The 20,410-nt window shown below is 31.4% G+C and overlaps 1 protein-coding gene across 3 annotated transcripts in view; it reads right to left on the bottom strand.

Annotated features, from left to right (window-relative positions):
- Positions 1 to 20,410, bottom strand: part of LOC110995981 (transcription factor AP-2-epsilon) — a 51,606-nt gene that overhangs the window by 14,275 nt on the left and 16,921 nt on the right. For all 3 annotated transcript variants that reach the window (XM_045632756.1, XM_022263450.2, XM_022263448.2), the window contains 3 exons: positions 3,795 to 3,938; positions 3,129 to 3,278; positions 277 to 390 (listed from right to left, as the gene is read on the bottom strand). In XM_045632756.1, coding sequence (XP_045488712.1) covers positions 277 to 390; positions 3,129 to 3,278; positions 3,795 to 3,938 — 408 coding nt within the window. The remainder of the gene's footprint in view (positions 1 to 276; positions 391 to 3,128; positions 3,279 to 3,794; positions 3,939 to 20,410) is intronic.

Here is a 20,410-nt window from a genome sequence, read left to right as displayed (position 1 = left end):
CAGCACTTAAAACTTTCACAATAAAAGAGAAAATGTTCATAAATTTCCTAACTGTCAAAAATTTAATATACAGTAAACTAGGTAAGGTATTTTTTTAAGTTCGACAAGATATATCCATAAGACCTACAATATCAGACACAAAACACACACACACACACAGAAACATACAAAATAACAATAATCAAAGATCAAAAAATAAATAATTACCTATGTTATTTATTTGATTTAATATATAAGGAAACAGTCATATGACATCAAATTGTATGCTATACAAACCTGTGTTTCATCTGTGGAGTGTAGGGCATGATGTAACGCCAGCTCATGCTGTTCCCGGACTCCATAATCTGACCGCCGATCACTGCCGCTATAGCTGAAGCCTCCATGCGATAACTGTCCATAGATTAAAAATTTAATAAACAATATTCTACTTAGTAATTGCCTCTTTATTACTTCCGCTTACATGTAATGTGTTTTGGGCGACGGATACAATTCAATCTCTTCGCTCTTTACACTTATATTTGATAATCAATATGCAGTATAAACCAAATAAAGTAAATAAAACCGAACTAATAATATTAAAACATATCTTAAGATATTGGCACAGTCGAACTGTCAATTTCATACAAAGGTCTACCCACATACACCGATCCAAACTACCACGGATAGCTTGTATCGACAGATGGCTATTACAATCCGTGGATTAGTTATTGGCACACTTTTATCAGTATTTGGATTAAGATGTCTATCTCAGATGGTCGAAAATGGTTTAAGATTCTATATACAGCTACATAATTGAATACAGAATTGATAAAACATTATTGTTTAAATAATGTTGTATTTTTTTGGCAAATATAAAAATGCTTCAATATGAAACAACGTGAGACTCAGTGAAATTGTTGGCTAAAGATAATTCATTGTTTTATCCTAACACACAGACAATGCCAAACAACAACTCTCAGACAATACTCATACACGAGTATGATTAGGTGTTCATCAAGACAACTTTTTCTTAATAATAATAAATATTTGTAAAGAGAGCGGTACGTTCATATAATTATTAAAAAATCGCAACATCATTCACGCAAATTTCTTATTCAAGTGACAATGTCACAATAACAGTATGTATAATTGTTGTCAAAACATTTCTTCCAGGCTGTGAAGGCACCTTATAAAAATATAACCACCTTTCTCTAGCTAGGCTAGGCTTTCTTTTGCTAGGGAAAATTTTCGTATACATTTAAAAAAATGGTTTTAAACATATACCAGGGAATAATTATCGTAATCTTGAACCAATTCGACTTAGGGTCCTTCAAGAAAAGAGCGTACCAATTCTTAAAAGGCCGGCAACGCACTTGCGAGCTCTCTGGCATTGAGATTGTCCATGGGCGGCTCACTTAACATCAGGTGAGCCTCCTGCCCATTTGCCCCCTGTTCTATATAAAAAAAATCTAATAACCTACAATTCCCTAGCATGTAATCAATTTTGTCACTAGCATATTTTGTTATCAATAAAGTTTATTATTTATTACCTAACAGATAGACGCGATTTCTTTAAGAATCAAATATCAAAATATGAAATATCGTTTTCCAACAATAAGCCTTAACAATATAGAACTTCACAAAAGAGGGCTGAGGACATTAGACCTAATCTATCTAAGTGCCTTTTCAACCTTTTTTGTTGAATTGCCAAAACTATTTTATAATGGCAACATTTTAGATAGTTTTGTAAAGATTCGTTTAAACTCGTTATTGTATTGGACTAGTCGAAGCAAATGACAACATTTTTAATTTACGTAAGTATATATTATACGTAATTTTATAATGTATTATTAAATAATTCAAAAATTAAAAATAGGTACTATCAGGTAATAATAGCTTTAAGTCTATTGTTAGTTTGGTTTAAAAATGTCAAAGTAACACGCGAAAATTGCTATGGTTAAAATGGACAATCTGGGATGTGATTGCTTTGCTTCGCAAAATTAAAGATAATCAGAGACCCTTAGTCTATATATTTATGTGTGTGTAAGGTACAAGAAGTTTGCATGAAGATATTTTAATAACATAATTCAGTATCGTCTTACAAGGGGTCCCAACTATTCGAAGATTCCTCGTGGTATGCGGGGGTGCATTCCATTTCTTGTTATTTTCTATTGATTTTACTTAGCTCCGAGCTTTATTATGAGAGTTATTGTCAAAATATCCGTCTATTTAGGGCAAAAATGATGCTATGTAATAGAAAAATGAAAGAACTTTTTTTTATATAACGTCTTAACTTATGTGGTTTTTTAGATTATCAAAATTACTTAATAAAAATACGTATGAAAAGTGTGTGGTTAGTGATATATCCGGATTTCTTTAAATGAATTATATCAAATCCATCATTGTATAGATGTCGTAGTAAAGTAGTTAAATCAGAGAGTTAATTGAATCTCTAGACAGTTTATTGAATATCGTTATTCAATTAAGTCGCTGAAGTACCGTCAGACAAGTGACGGAACGAATTTGTCACAAGTTCCCTAAACGTTCCTAGGCAACAAGACTGACCTAACTATTTAGAATAAAACAAAACACGGAATTTCCCAGCTCTCAGTTCTTCACGATCACACCGAACTGTCTAGAGATTCAATTCTTGGACGTAACTATTTTACTGCGACATAGATATATATATATATATATATAAATGAATCGCAAAATTTTATGTTGCTAAGCTCAAAGATAAACCTACTCGAATAATTTCTTTTATTATAATTTCTTATATTCAGATCCAATTTGGCAATATTACATACACGAAAATATACAAACCAACATTAAACATTAATTCATTAAATATTTATAAAAAAAACTATTTCTTACAGTATGTATAGGAATTGACATGAAGCAGAACTTTTGTCAGTTAACGCTTAATATAATATAACGCTTAATATAAAATATTTTCTATACATTGTATGTATGCTCTATTCGGGAGCTTAGAAGCTTCTGACGTCATCATCAGATACCCTGAGATCCAATATCTCTCTGGGGCACTGCCAGATTGTTTACTTTTGATTGATTGATTTAATACAGCGCCGTGATAGATTGTACCCATCAGGCAAGTTAGGGCCGGATATTTGAACGACTTAAACACTTACATGGTGCGAATGTATGTCATGATGATCACGATGGTGGCGCAGATGGCCATGCGGCTCGTGGTGACCGTGGTGACGAGGCAGTAATTGCTGAGGTGCGTAGTGCTGACCATACTCTCCACCTCCACTGCTTCCATAATCCATGCCATGACTCTGTCAGGAGACAAATGTAAATTTCTCAGTTTCGATATGCTTATCATTATAGAATATGGTATTATATAAGAATATAATACCATATTCTATCAATTGATACAAAGTAGTAGACATACTATTACCATAATTACACATGTACAATTTGACATAGTAGTACCAAAATTGATTAATTTTAGTAATTTTCTAATATTTTTTTTCTTCTTTTTATTAATATGTAATAATTATGTTTATTATGTAACTTAAGGAAATTGTAAATACTTTATGTGTTATTTAGGTTTATATAAACGATATATTTTATTGTAATTTATTCATATAGAAAATTAACTATAAAAATTAAATGAACGTATGAAACATCTAAAAATATATGTAATATGAACTCTGATGAAGTTTGTTATAAAAAATTTTTTTTTTGTTTTTTGTTCCGGAGGAAGGAAGGAATCACTCTCTATGTTCCATATGTTGGTATTTCGCTACTGAAAAGGCTTAAGCTTTCATCATAAGAAGTAAAGAACATACTTGTTGCTGATGCGGTGTGGCGGGATGCGCAGGCGGTGCAAAGGGCGGTGGGAAGTAAGGCGGCTGGAAGTCCGCTAGCGAGGGCTGACCTCCGCCGCGGAACCCGCCACTACCCAGACCCAGCCCTCCGCCGCCGAGGCGCTCCTAGAAAAAAAAACATACATTAAAAAAATAAACAATGCTCCCTTTGGAGTAGACTCTTGAGCCGTGGGGTTCAAGTCAAAGGCGCTAATTAAAGATTTAAGTTGGTGCCTGGATAGTACTGGTGACCCCAGACCTGGTGCTCCCCTCGCTCAACGAATAAGTATCGCAATAGAGGAAATGCTAGCATTAAAGGTACACTGCCACAGGACCTAACTTTTTAAATTTGTTTTAATTTTAAGTTTATTTTTTATTTTTTGATTATTATTCAAATTCATTTTCAAAAATCATTTATTCATATAGGTAACAGAATGTACACTAATTAATTTTATACAAACAATATATATATAATGCTTCTAATGAAGCTCCTTACAAACGTTGTCTCAAAGAAAAAACTTGGCGATTACAAAGAGTGACGGAGAGTTTATTGCCACTCCTTCTCTTGATTTGAGAACTGGCAGGAAATGTAAAATTAGAAGTATTTAATGTATATTTCTTTTTTTGATCGTTCATAAGTGTAGGTACATTATGTTACCTACATGAACAAGTGATTTGTGATTTGATTTGTATACGTGTTGATGACAATGTAAAAAAATAAAAAACTGCGTTTACTTCAGATTAATTGAACCAATTTTTAAGAAAGTCCAGATGAGATGCCTCAGAGATGAGAGTCGCTCGAAGAAGTCACTAGGCCAACAATACTCAAGCAATTATACAAGTTAATTATAATTATCAAATTAGACAGACAATTATGGATAATTATGATCCATTACAGTAAAATTAGTTTTTGTAATTATATATGTAATCAAACAAAATTAGATGAAGAAATATGATAATATATATCAGTTGAAGTTTGGCTCATTTCGCGTCAAATATGGTTGAAGCGGTGAGAGTTTTAACTAGATTTGTTTTTTAATTGTGTAGTGTATAGGGATAGAAACAAAAAAAATTTTTATTACGAATAATAGATAACGAAGAACGGTTCGAATCGTCGATGACCTGTCACTTTTCAAGCGCATTTCCTTGGTACGTTACGAAGATCACTCTGCATCATCTACCGCAGCTGACTTCCATCATCGGAAGTCAAATCAGAAGCCGTTCCACAACTGAGTATTTTTAAAGGCATATTTTATCGCGCACCACCACTTTGTGGAACCGGCTGCCTACTTAAGTATTACCGAACAAATTCAACTTAAGACTCAAGAAAAGAGCGCACCAATTTTCAAAAGCCGGCAACGCGCGAACTCTTGGCATCAAGAGTGTCCATGGGCAGCGTTATCACTTATTATTTAAATATTAGAATTATATATTATGATTTAATTATAACGAAAATTCATTATTAAACAAGTTAGTATTATTATGTATAATAAAATTAATATTACAGTAATTCATCAAAATAAGATTTTCTAATATCATCTCCATTCCATTAAATATCAAATTAGAACCAAGACACGCGAACATCGTATTATTGTTAATGACATTTTTATGAGATATAATTAAATTAGCTTTAAAGATTAATGCTGTATAAAAAATAAAATTTAAACACTCAATACGCTCAACGAATAAGCAATACAAACAAAAATATGACAGCCCTAAAAAACTGCCACAGGATATAATTTTTTTTATTACTATTTAGGTTCAAAATTTTATTCCTTGTGAAGAAGAGACTCTTTGGATTCAAGTGTGGATGCTAATATTAGCACTAACAAGACAAAGATACATTATAAAGAACATTTTATGGCCTAGTATAGACAGATACATTTTTTACAGATTAGTAGTAACGAGACACATTTTGGTTAGCAGAGACAGCAAAGTATCCGAGTTCTATGTTTTGTCTGTGCTCAATTTAGTCAAAATAAAATTGAGCAATGATCAATTAAGCATGATTAATCTCATATGAGAAATTGAAGTGATCCAATTTTAAAATTAAAATATTTATCACCGGATGTGTGGTGAAAACTAAAACTGGTTATTTGTTATTGACATTTCATTTTTTTATGCAATTAAAAAATAATTACGACACATATTCGGCCTAGATACAATCAGTGATGTACTTTAATTTATCGATAGTTTTATGTTTCTAACCCATCCAGGCGGAATAAAAAATTCCGTCGTTCCACAACTGAGCGAAATTAAGGCATTGCCGTGCACCATTACAATGTAGAACCAGGTGTCCGCTTTCCTTAAAGAAAAGAGTGTAAGGATTCTCAAAAGGCCTGCAACGCACTCGCGAGCCCTCTGGCGTGGAGAGAAGGTCCAGGGTTTTGACGTTTATGAGTTATATTTATGAGTCAGTTTCAAAGTGATATAATGAGTTATTTTTTAAATGTACTAGTGAATAACTGTGTGCAAATGTTTTCAATAGTAAATTATTATAAACTTAACACGTATCTTATTATATTTATCTTTAGATAAGTGGTTCTACAGTGCCGTAGTGTAGTACAGTTGTGTAGTGGTCGTTACGACTTTCGGATATAAAAGCAAAATTGTCAACGAAATATACATGAAATCTAATGTACTCTAGATAAATTGTATTAATAAAGCAATTTTTATATACACAATATAAAAAAATTGTCGATAAAAAATTATCTAGTAGGTACATCACTAGATGGGCGGTATAACGTTAGTTGTTTTGTAACTTTTTGTTGCTTACAGAGTCAATAATACCGAATTAACAATAGTCTAAGCCTACACAGGAATAACAATAAAAAACTAAAAAATAATTTTTCGTATATTGACTCTATTATAGTATATACTGTATTGCGATTCACTGAGCGAGGGCTGCAGCTGATCTGGAACCTCTAAGTCTCGACTCAAAAGGAAAAAAATATTTTTACACACAATTATTACATACAAATCCGTAACAAAGTCAAAAGAACACCTGTTACATTAGTGAAGCGAAAAACCATTTATCGATATCGATATTACAAGTTCCGTTATGCCGATCAATCAATAGTGGAATGCGTAATAGCATCTAACAATGCAACATAAATTGATCGATATATCTCATTAACATACGAAATGGGCCGAGATTCGTTAGTGTTGTCAATAAAATAATGTCTGGTCATTAATGTACATGATTAATGTATTTATACTTTTGACAACTCACTTGTGTATGGGTTTAAAATCTAGTTCTGATTTATTTATATTTCATTTGAATGCAGAGTTTATATAACTTAACCTAGTGTATGAGGGATAGGGAGTGTTACTCTAGTGGCATCAGCCTGCAAACCCCAGCTGAACACCATGGACTTTCTATGTGCGCATTTAACATTCGAACCCCGTATAAAAACACCGGAAGAAAACCGGCTTGCCTTAGAACCAAATTGACGGTGTGTGTCAGGCACAGGATCACGTATTTGCCTACATAATGCCTTCTACAAGGCCGTAAACCTACTCGCGAGCTCTTTAGCATAGAGTGTTCCAAATGATAGCTTGCTGGATAACTTTCGTAAAAGTTTGTTTGGACTTTTTGACAATTGTCAGGATTCGGGTGATCACTTAAAATATTGAGAGAATGCAGGTGAATCCCAGCCACCTAGAAACCCTAGTTACAACACTAATTGGGCTTTGGACTCCAATCCGTTTCTTCGGTCAATTTTATTTCGTAGACAACTGTTCTGATTTCTTACACATTTCGTTTGGATTAAAGATACAGTTTCCTCACGATTTCCAAGTGCTAAATGGCCACAGAAAGTCGATTGGTGGCCAACTGGATTTAGAACATATAGGGATGAGAGTCAAGCTGAAGCAAAACGCTGCTTAGACCGAGAACTCCAGGTGTTAAAGTAGTTTTTACAAGGGTCAAAAATAAATACATTAGATTATTACCTCGTATGATGTCGGATCATTTAAACAGGACAGGTGTGCTTTTAAATAGGCCACATCTCACTTGGGTTTGTGGCTAAATATCTATCCAGTTTCTTATAAAAAATCGACATGATTTTTATGTGGGCAAACGCCCTCGATGTTGTGAAGGGTATATAGATACGCAATCAGTATCGTGTATATGTTTTATTATACATATATACAATTTTTCTTCCTTTTTATTTAACTATATTAATTAGGTTTTGTTTGAATACAATATTTAATCTTTAAATATATAAAAACACTTAAAATACAGTTAGTCATTCAATATATGCAAATGTCATTTTGATTTATTGTTGAAGGCTAGATTTGCTTGAAATGTGAGAAGTGTTTAATTATAAGGAAAAAAATGTATTAAACTGAGAACTTTTAAATTTCGAATACCTGTTTTTAAATCAGTGTTCCAATTTGAAAATTTACTTTTAAAAATCCTGTAGTCAGTTTTAAACGATATTTACCTGCACCTCAATCACGCTGGATAAATCAACGTACGCCACCGCCAGTGTTGTATCCGACGTATCGATAAAGTTTAACTAATTTTCTGGGATATGGTCACACTTCACATTCGCACATTAACATTCACTGATTAAGATTTTCAAATAGTATAAACATATATATGTTATGGATAAATATTTGTTTTATCACAAAAGCTTTAAAGTTTCAGCATTAATACGATGAACGTTTTCTCTCAACATGCGAGGTGAAAGCTACGAATATCAAACAATAAATGTACAGCCAGAAATATTGACCCCTTACGGACGAAATCCGGTTTGAGTGATTATATTTTAAATTGCTGGACGAAATTGCAATTTACCAAGTTTCGTCACTGTTCCATTATCAAGATCGTTAACATGTATGTTTTACTTTGTAATAAAATACAATCAACAAGTTATAAATAAAAAGCTATCGATTATCGATAGTTAATTAAAACATAGCCGAGCAACACTAATGTGTATTGGTATATTATGCAAATAAAGTAATAACGTCAATTTAGTGCGGCTATCAAAACTGCTACAATTTGAAAAAGGAATAATTGAAAGATAAAGTTTGATTGAAAATAAAAAGAAACAAATCTAAATAAAACTATTCAGTTTTGGAACATTAAAATATGGTCGTATTCGTAATTTAAAAATGGAATAAGTTTTTTTTTTTTAATATTCTGCGACGCTGTAGAAACGAAAACACAATATTCACTATCAATTTAAATATAGAACGAGTTTTTTTTAATTCATTACTTATTTCCGCGTTTAGCGGTATTTTCACAGACTAGCACTATAAGATTCACTTTTTCACGTTGACGTATAACCGCGTGTACCGCGTGCCACGAGCCGTTGGAGACTGCCGCAGGGCGGACCGCCCTGGGGTACCATGTGTTACAATAAATTCGAAATTGACCTTGTTAAGTACTATGGACAGAGTCGAGTTGCTTTTCGACATTCGATTGTTTAATGAATTTCGTAAATGTAGCTTTTATTTCTAATACGTTAAAATTTGATTTGAGAAATTAATTAGGTAAAACGTTTTAACCAATCAGTTAGTAATTTATGGGCGCTTATTACTATGACAACCAAAAATAGGCAATCTTTTATTGGTTTCCTAGAGGCTATTGCATACTAAGACAAAACGGCATTTCTCTTCTAACTAAATCCCTGCCAAAAATTAATGTATGTAAGATTAATATTAAAAAAAGTAAAGTTGTTTTAAATCGTATTCTAAAATTCTTTATAGTAATTTAGGCCAACTGCAATGTTTATTCCGGTTATTTTTTCCTGTTTGAGTGAGTTTCGAGAACCGATACTACTAGTTAGTGCAACTACCCCGCCCCGAGGCAATCTCTAATTACTAGGCGCTGTCGCGATTGGCGCGCAACCGACTGTAACTATATACTATGTACATAGACTACGCATTGTCGCGGCTCGCTGAACAGGAAAATTCTATTTAGGATTCCATATTTCCATAATACTAAAACCCTTGGCGATAGTTGTCTTTAAAAAAAAGAAACGGTATTTCCGTTTCATGCCAGTGTCCGTTGTTAATTTCGAAACAGGTACTAAATTTGAATTTCGAATATGTTATTGACGTTTAAAAGTTTTTAGTAAAAAACCTTTGTTATCTTTCTGTGCACGTTAGAAATTAAGATTTTTTTCTTGATTAAATGGTGTATATTATATTTTTTATTAATCATATTTAAGTGATAAAAACTACATTATCGGTGGCAATAAAAACGAAACCGAAGTTGACAATACGTTATAACATATACGGAACCAGTTTCTGAACCATTCCCACTTGACCATAGTAAGTGATCTTGAACATTAAGGGTTATTAACTGCATTTAAGTACAGTTAAATTATATTATATTTTCTACAATAAGGGTATTAGAACCCCATCATGGGACAGACGCATTATGTGTCTATAATTTATTTAAAAAAAAACATACTACAACCTTTTAGGTTAGGTTCGTTTAGAATTTTGTATCACGATGTTTTTCTTCACCGTACGAGCTTCGTACGTACGTCCTTTGGCGAACCGGGGTTCGAACCTACGCTATCAGAGATAACAGTCACGCTGAAGACATTAAGCCAACATACTTTTTCTAATAAGAAGCTGTCTTCTTCTTGACACATTTGGAGTAAAAAGTAAAGAACTAGCCTTCACAATGTTTTACTATATGAGACATTGTGAATTGCGTTAATACTGTACTATCTAACTGCACCATTATATGTAGTAATCATCTTGATACTTAAATCAATTATTAAGAAAATAATAAATACTGATATAAACGCTCAAGAAAATAAGAATATTTTTTTGTATAAAACGCAAATAATAAAGTGAGAAAAAAAAATCAAATAATAAAATCGAGATTTTACGAGTTTAATAAAGTTCGAAGTTCTATTTTTGAAATATGAATAAACTAGCTCCCTATGAAGAACGCATTTCCTTATTAGAACGAATTTCTTCAATATCCGGTTAGCTACCCTTATGTCACAAGGGGCCATATTAGATATTTTCTATGGCTATGTAATCTGTGTTATATAACATAGATAGGAACGGTACCTTTTTATTTATCTATTATCTATTTTATTATTTTGGGTTTTTATGTATTTTGTGATTATTATTATCCGTTTCTTGTCAGGACAAAAAAAAACAATTTTCTACGAAACGATTGTAAATATAAATATCTATATCATTTTTTAGACATATTAATATTTCAATTGTTACTTCTAAACATAGTCGAGTTTATGATGAGTGTAGCGACACCTACAATCCGAGGCTATAATGATGACGTCATACCCTGAAACGCGCTAACGAAGTTATTCCGACTATGCAACTTCTCGACCTTAACTAGGGTTAACAGCCCAAGATGAACTGTCAAGGTCCTTCAGTACAACAGCGAGATCCTATTAAATAGCCTGTGGTTGGACTGGTTGACGACTCTTTATATCGGAGAAATAGCAGTTCCTGGAGGAAGGTTATAATGGTCAATGTGTGATTAAATGGTCAGCAACTTAAGAAAAACAGTAATGTATGCAATATTATTTCAAAGCAAAATCACACGGTTAAGACCAAATGGATGACGTAGACCAATTATATCAATTACGTCAAAATAAAAAATGAAAATTATTGGCCGAATAAATCTGCTTCATGTTTGCTTCGCATTTAATAGGCTAGTTCTAAAATCTGTCAATCATTAAAAAGTAGCCAATTATACTTACAATGCAAATAAGTGAATAGGTTATTTTTGAGCGCGCCAATTGGTTGTAGCCCGAGGCAAGATGGCGGGGTGCCAGTGTTGCCAGTCGTCCGGAATTATTTTATTCTATATTATATACTTTTCGAATGCTTCTTTTGTGTATGATTTTATAGGTGTGAAGAATGAAGTGTAAAAATTCTGAGAATTAATTTTGTAGGTTAATTTTTTCTACGATATGATGACAGTAGTATTACTAACTCGTACTACTCGTTAGCGTGTTCCAGGGCATTTGAAAGCGCAGATTGTAGATGTCACAACAGGCTCATCAGTTCAATCTGTCAAGTTGAGCTTAGTGTAAGAATTGCGTTGTAAACCAAAAATTTAGCGATTAAAATTGGTTGATTGGCCAGTTTTTCTTCACGCCCTTGATTTGAGTGAAGTAAATTTATATTTAGAACCAATTTTTCTGATCTAGATAATTTTCATCATTATCTGTATGAATCAATTGGAAGTTATAGAATAAACGAGCAATGCATTACAGACGTTTCAACAATGCGACGATATATCGGTGACATTGATATGTGTTGATTTCTTTTTCAAAACATAAAGTTTTAATACTTTTTTTTGTATAAAAACCCGTATATAACGATATTTTTAAAGTAATGTCACTTCAGATTCTATCATTTGCTATTGGCTAACCTAACTACAAATCTTTTAACTCAAATAACTGGGCATTCAATTATTTTTATATGACCTCAATAGACTCTTCTATTTTAAATCGACAAGTCAATTAACAAATTTTATTGTATTCAATAGGTAGCATTGTAATTAACGCCATTCGATTTGAGATTTAACTGTAGGTTCAATTAATGGGAATTTGGGTTAAAATTAAGCTGCGGCGAAAAGTTTATAAAGTTATTTAAAATATTCATATAAAAAAAATTACATAACAGAGTCTGTGGAATAATAATTATTTATAATCTATATCGTTGTTGATTTTAAATTGTTCTTAAGAATCTATGTATGTATGTGGACTTTTTTTCCGCACTTAGACACTCAATAGGTCCGTTATACGTGAAACTCAAAAATCTATTCAATTATATATATTATTTATAGAATTTTCCATTGATATGATAGAGATAGAGTAGACATTACTTTGGTCTTATAACGCAAAACAGAGCATTGTCTAGGGAAATAATACAGATAAAACAAAATTATTTTTGTTGATTCTAATAAGAATTGTTTTGTTTTATGGGACATAATCATGAATTTAACATAATTTATTTATAATTAATAAAATTGGGAAATGATGATGTCCATTATGTGGTAGGACTATGAGGAATTAATTTGAAATGCATAATTATTGGTGTGGGGTTGCCAGTTTACAGTATTGTGTCTATAGACAACAAAATACTTATATGAAATTTATATATCGAAGTGTTTATTTGGCGCGAAAATTTAAAAGCAACGCTTACAAAAATGTCGTATGGAAAGTAAAAAATGTTGTTAATTATGAAATTTCAAAAAAGGAATTCGCAAAGCTGTTCGACCGAGGCCCGTTATTTCCTCGAAACACGTGATTGATTCTGCCTTTGTGGTCAGCTGATTGCGCTACATAATGACGTAACTTCAATATGCTTTATTTTCGATTCCGTACTGCTTTCTTTGGCGGTTACAACTTTTTAGAATACGTCAGGTGTTTGTGCTTAGAACGATGTAACTCAAGGCTTATTCTATTTGTTCTTTATCCCACTCGACATACGGTCAAGTTAAATTATGTATGGTGGTTACACCCTTCTGTTTCTTAAATGTTTTGCATTTCTTATTCAAGAACAAGTGAGCTGACGAGTTGAGGAAAGAAATCTCAGATATGATTTATTATTCATTGCTGTAATTTTATGGGTAAATATTGCATCAAAGCCTTATTTTATACCAACCTCAACATATTTATTATACATATTTTTAATTAGTTAATATTATTCAATCCAAGGAGATTTAAAAATTGCCATTATTCATCAGATCCAGAGCCCATGCTAGCTTAATCCATGACAGTACAGCAGGAATGGCATTAATGGGCGGCTTATCACTAACAATCGATTTCTTCCTGAAAACCCTACTACTATTAATTCTTAAAAAGGTATTGATTTTATTTGAATTGATTTTTCATAAAATAGTATTTACAAGAAATTCAATATCAGACTTAGTAGTAGTAAAAAAAATCATCAAATAAAAACGGAATTCCATATCAGAACTTTAGATGGCAATCTGGCGATTTTTTATATTTATTTATTTTATCATTACGTATACAGTTTGAATACATGGAGTGATCATATACTGGTGCATGATCATCAACGAACTCATTCTTTGTATTTGTAAGTTGTGTTATATAAGTAACAGTGAGTAAATAGAGTTTTAATAAGTTCCTGGTTCATCGGGGAGATTTGAATAATAGAGGATTTTAGTTTTACTCTATATTAACCATTTGCTTAAAACAATAGAATATAAGCGAAACAATGAAATGTTAATTGCTGTGAAACGAATGTATGTGATGTAGATAGTGTCTACGGCTAGCCATACTCTCGGCATAACTCGGACGATTTAGGAAATCGACACACGTCTAATGCCCGAACCCAATAATAAATCTACAGTCACAGCGTGACAGTCGATCGATCTATTTGCATCCCAATAACCAAATCTACGAAGACAATCCCATATTGGCGACGGATAGAATGTAATCTCTTCGCTCTTTTTGATAATCAATATAAAGTAAATCAAACCGTACAAATAATATTAAAATATTCATGTCTATGTTTAAAACATATCAAATAGCTTTTTAATTACTTTAAAAACTGGTGTAAGTTAAAATATTAAGATAGGATATTGGCACAAATGAACTGTCATTCTCATACAAATGTATATCTACATATACAATGGATTGCTTGTATTGACATTATGGCTACTATAATCCGTCGATTGGTTTTTGGCACCCTTTTATCAATATTGGGTTTGGGCGTAAGAAAGCTAGAGTGAGCAAAAATCTTTCAAATAGCCTGTTGCATGCCATAATGGACAACAAACTTTAGGTGTAATCATATGACATAATAATTGTTATTTATGAATGGAATAAATTGTAACCCAGTTCGTACTCGTTGCGTAAAAATATAATCTAGTTGACTTTGTAATACTTTCATGACAAGATGCTTACGACACCTATAGAAGCCGCCCATTTATATTATGATTAAAACCCTCAGCTTGTTATATTAAGGAGTGTACAAGGTACCTATATCAGGTACACAATACCCAGTGATGTATTGGTAAAATAGAAGATCGTGTGCCAGTATATATAAAATAAAAAATAAAATAAAATACGTTTATTTTGGAACATAAGATCATCTAGGTATCACTTATTCCACGTCAATCAATTCGAACTTGTAGGCATCCCTACTCATCGGCAAAGAAGACAGAGGGTGTATTATAATATAAATAAATAAAAAATCTAAGTTTATTGGACAAGTTGTATTTTTATGTTATTCCAGTATTAATGGTATATTTATAATAATCATATCAAAACAATTACATAATATATAGAAGCCCAAATGGAATAGCCGAACTAAATGTTTTTAAGTATTTTTTCGTGGTAAAAATTTCGTTTAAAATAACGTAATTGACAAACAACCCACCATTATTTACATAATTGATGCTGTAGAATATACTGATTATAAATAACTGTATTACATTTTTATGTAACAAAAACCTTCATTATAACTATAATATTTATTATCTGTGAATGTATTTTGACGGATGGCTATCTATACTCTTTGTAAGCACTCTTGATGAGATACTGCTATCTATCAAAGTTGGTAAGTAAAAAATACAATAGGACACAGAAACAGTATTATTGTAGTGATAGTTTATTAAACCACTCCCTAACTACTGGAACTCTCTCGATACTAATGAAATGAAGAAAGAATTTATGTGTCGAATTTATTTACGAACGTATAACATGTAGTATTTGCATAAACTTTTATCATAAATTGTGTCAATAAACTTTTATTAGGTACAATAAACTGATCTAAATACAAATTGTTATACGTTATCTCGAGAACTCAAGAATGGCTGGACCGATTTGGACAATTTTGATCTTCAAATATTTGTGGAAGTTCAGGGAAGTTCAACAAATTAAATATGAAATATGTATAACATATTGTATAACAAAAACACAAGATATTTAGATATATAAAAATTCTGTGTTCTAGGTTGGATTTTGATGTGCGTTTAAGTGGATTCATATTTATTTAGTTAAATATATTTCGTTTGTTTTTTAACAACAGAACGTCTGTCGGATCCGCTATGTCACAAATCAATAACAATGAAATAAACAAATCGTTTGCATAGTACTCAGGGTGTTATTTAAAAAAAAGTTTATAATAAAGCTCAAAATACACGAACATATCACAAAATATATTTAAAGTGATTACAGTCAAATCAATGTATCGAATTCTCATTCTATTTAATTAAATTGCCACAGTATAAAATGAATTCGAGAACAAATAGTTGAAATTTAAACTGTTATGAAACCTACTACACAGTAGAGGCGGGAGTGCGTGGGCCGAGGCCCACTAGATTTTGACTGTTAGTAATAGCTTACTTATCATTTCTATACTCTGTCATTTTTTGTATAATTAATTTATCCACAGATATGAATAGAGTCGATTATTGACAAATTAGTTAGGTCAAGACGGTCAAAGAGTGTGACTGGAAGAAAGGGAACAACTTAAATACTCACAATTTTTAATTGAATATAATTTACACAATAATAAAAACAATTAAAAGTTATAAATAATTATTTATATTTTTTTTTAAATTTGAAATTAAATATAATTTACACGATAATTATTTTAAAACAGAAAACTTATTTAAAATAGGAACGATATTTAATATGTTGGTTATAATATTATTATCATAGGAATTATCCGCTAGTATAATTATTTGCAAGCAACTGAATCAAAACTAATAACTCTTTATATTTAAATAAGAATGACTCATCAACTCAACCACTTATTTGCACACATAATTTTTTATGACATACTAAACTTTCCCGCGAAAATGATCAAGATGGCGGCCAAAGGGTAATCTGGCGCGCAGGTGTAAGGAATTCGGTCAAGACAGAACGCAGATACAATCTTTTTGTTTTGTTCATACAAATTAGTTATGCTTTCATACTTTTGTATTTGACATTTTTATCAATTAATCAGATATTTTTAATCAAGATTATTCACCCTATATCGTTTTTCTTAAAATGCAGATAAGATTTATTAAACATACTAAATGATAAATTTAGTTTTGAGGCTCTCTTATTACATTATAGTTGTGTAAAAAACGAAAGAAATGTTTTAGGTATAAATTATATATATCATAAGACAGACACACAAATGAGTGTGTGTTTATAAATGATATAAAAAATGAAGGATATTAAAAATTAGATCGTTTCCAAGCTTTCTCTGATTCATCAATGCGACCCGGAAGCGGCAACCTTTGATCCGCGTAAGGAGAAATATGCACTTCAATAGCCACCACAGATTACATAAATCAGTAAAGTAATCTAATGAAGCATTTATTAATTATTATAAAGTGAAAAATCAATTATATTTTTCAGATTCGTTACTTTCGGTCAACGATTCTCATTTCTCAACAATATTTTTCTGTATAGACTAATAGAAATGTCATTAGTAAACCTGGTTTTGTAATCTATAGACCAATACTTGAGCATTGAGCCACAGAAGAAAAGTTATTGTTTGCTGGTCGCATGACGACGAAACAATGTGGAATCATGAGATCAAAAGATGATAAGTGTATTTAGATATTGCCCAATATAGTTTTTATATGAATAAGCTTTAATTATCTTTGTCTGTGTTATAGCAAATTAGTCCAGCCTTTACATTACGTTAATCTGTGGTGAAAAGGCGCGAAAATGAAATTTTATTCGCGCTAATGAGTATTCTTCAAATGTGTTTCTACAATTGGAATTTTCATTTAACATTAAAGGATTTTGTGCCACGGCAAGTAAGAAATATTATCATTAATACGAAATAAATTATTATTTCTCAATTAAGCTCACCTAAGTGAAAGTTTTGAAGTGCATATTGCGTTTATTGCGCTCAGACCATGTCCAGGTAATATGTTTTTTTAATAATTTGAGCCATATTGTTATTTATAACGATATGAATGTTTTATTATCCATGGAAAAGATTTAGCTTCTACAGAGATAATAATTTTTCTTCCTGCTATTCGAGTAACGGGGAAACTGGCATAAAGTTATAACTATTGCCATAAAATTAAAAAAAAAGTGATCAAAATTTTTAAAAGCCTTTAAAGTGCAGGAGGGTATTTGGAGCTTTGCAGCATTGTGGGGTTTCAATTATTAATTAATTTAAATAATGTACGAATTTATTTTACACAAAACGAATAAACATATTTATCGAAATTATTGAACAAATAATTTAACCTAAAGTATCCAACGCACTAATTTTTTTATCGACATTATTACACCAAAGTCAAAATTATGAACCTACTTTGTGAAGTTCGTAAAAAGTATTAAGATAAAATGTAAATAAAACCCGTTTTATTGAGTGTACTTTACTGCGTAAATATTGTATTATAGGTGTTAATTGTCTTATGACAGATTAATGACAGCACAATCATAATAAAAACAATAAAAATAAAATTTATAGTCTGTGTCCTTATTAAAACTTTAATCATAAGAAATTAATGTTTCATGTTGTCTGTGTCCTTATTAATACTTTAATCATAAGAAATTAAGTAATTAAAGTTTCCCAATATTTTATTTATAACCTATAGGTAATAGTTAAAGTTTAAGTAATTTTAATTTTTTAATGCGATATTTAAAAGTTGTGAATTATGAAATACATGTAGAGAATTAATTATATTTCGATGATTGATTATCTAATGTATTTTGATGTGTAATTTAATTTGTTTGTTAGTCTGTGGAAAAACGCTAGCTGTGGTCTGTCGTTTAAATTTTAAGTACGTCAAGTATTTGTTAAAACATTTGCATGATCAAGAAAGCAATAGCCAATACGTTTGTTTTTCATCATAGAATACATTTAAAATAAATTTAAATTAATGTCCTAAGGGTGAAAGTTATTAAACAGTAAATGATTTAACAATAATATTGTGTAAGGTATAGAACCCGCAATTCCATATTTCATCAAGGTCCAATTGTCATTTTGTCAAATGATTTTGACAGATTGACAGTATGTGTTATTGTTTCTTGATGTCGCCCGCACGAGTCTTACGACATACATTTATAGGTCACATACATTAGTCACTTGCAATTAAATGTTAGGTACAAGATGAAATAGAATATGGTTGCGCACGCACAGTTTCTTATGGTTAATTACAGAAGAGACTGGGTTAAGTATGTCTCCTATATGTCAAAAAAAAATTTGGCAGAAATGTCTTTGCCCAGAGTTCAATTATAGAATACAACCTATATATTAAGAGTATACTCCTCTTTCAAAAGCCGGAAACGAAGTCACCAAAATGGCGATGACGGCCCGTTTTGGTCGACTCGTTATCCAATAAATAAAAATAACAAAAAAATATGTGTGTGTTCACACTATACACGCGTAAATAAATTATACTTCTTTAGAAATTATACTTCTTTGCCATAACAAAAAAAATCTTTAAAATTTTTTATCTTTCGTCACATTCTACGTTTGTAGAAAAAACGACACCAACAATAGATAAAAGGAATTTAATACATTGAAAGTTTTATTATAATGCATTACATATTATATGTATATGCGCGGTGTGCGCGCGCATCGCGTAAAGAAGATCCATTTTGTGTTTCCACCACACCAACTTCTTTCTATGTAAGATTATGTATACAATAAACAAATAAAAAAAAGTTAAAAAAAAACCTTTTTCATTAAAAAGAAAAACAAATGTACTCATACAATTTTGAAAGCAATACTATTTGACCCATTCGAAAGGTGAAGTTGTATCTTTGTAACCCATCTGTTATCTACATCAGTTACGAAATAATCTGTGGAGCGCAAAAATTATAATTCACGATTGAAACGGTTTATAGATTGAAAATGATATTATCAATTAAATACAGCGGCTGTATTTAAGCTTAAAAAATATTTTAGAGATCCCGAATTTATTTAGCGATTAACGTAATATATATATTTATAATATACTCTACAATAATACCTACTGTCAGCCAAATTCCATGTCCATGGACGGCGGTGTCACTTAACATCAGGTGAGCCTCCTGTTCGTCTGCCTTCTCTAACATAAAATAAAAATAATAAAAAAAATCAAATTTCAATGTATTATTCAATGTATATTCATTTTTCTGTCCTCACGAACTTAGTTTCGCATTAGTCTACCATTTTAGTGGATAAATACCAAGATTTGGAACTTATGTGAACAACAGGAGTCAAACGGGAGGATCAGATGTTAAGGCCCTATCCCAGCACGAATTACTGTGATTAATCAATGTCTCGAGGTGGACTGCGGTGCGCAATGGATGCAGGAGCACTGAGGCGCGCCGGCCCGTAATAATAATTAGTTATGTAAAATATTAATGTAATTAAGTCAATTTTTTTTGAAATGATTACTTGACTTGCGATATATCGTATAAATTTCAAAATCATTTTCTATATAAATTTTCGTCATAAAATGAATTTAAATCGTCAAATATTGGCTATGTTTGGATTGTTTTCTATAGAGTGAAGTTATTTAAATCTCGTTCTTTCAAAATGGATACATAAACTAGACAACTACACCATATATTTTTTCCATACTTTTAGAAACGATGGCAAAGAATGGAGTATATTTTTTTGGAGTTTGGCGACCGGATAGGTCCGTAAATGACACCGCCGACCAT

Source organism: Pieris rapae, chromosome 20, assembly GCF_905147795.1.
Source record: "Pieris rapae chromosome 20, ilPieRapa1.1, whole genome shotgun sequence".
NCBI lineage: Eukaryota > Metazoa > Arthropoda > Insecta > Lepidoptera > Pieridae > Pieris > Pieris rapae.
This window is presented reverse-complemented; position numbering and strand designations above follow the sequence as displayed.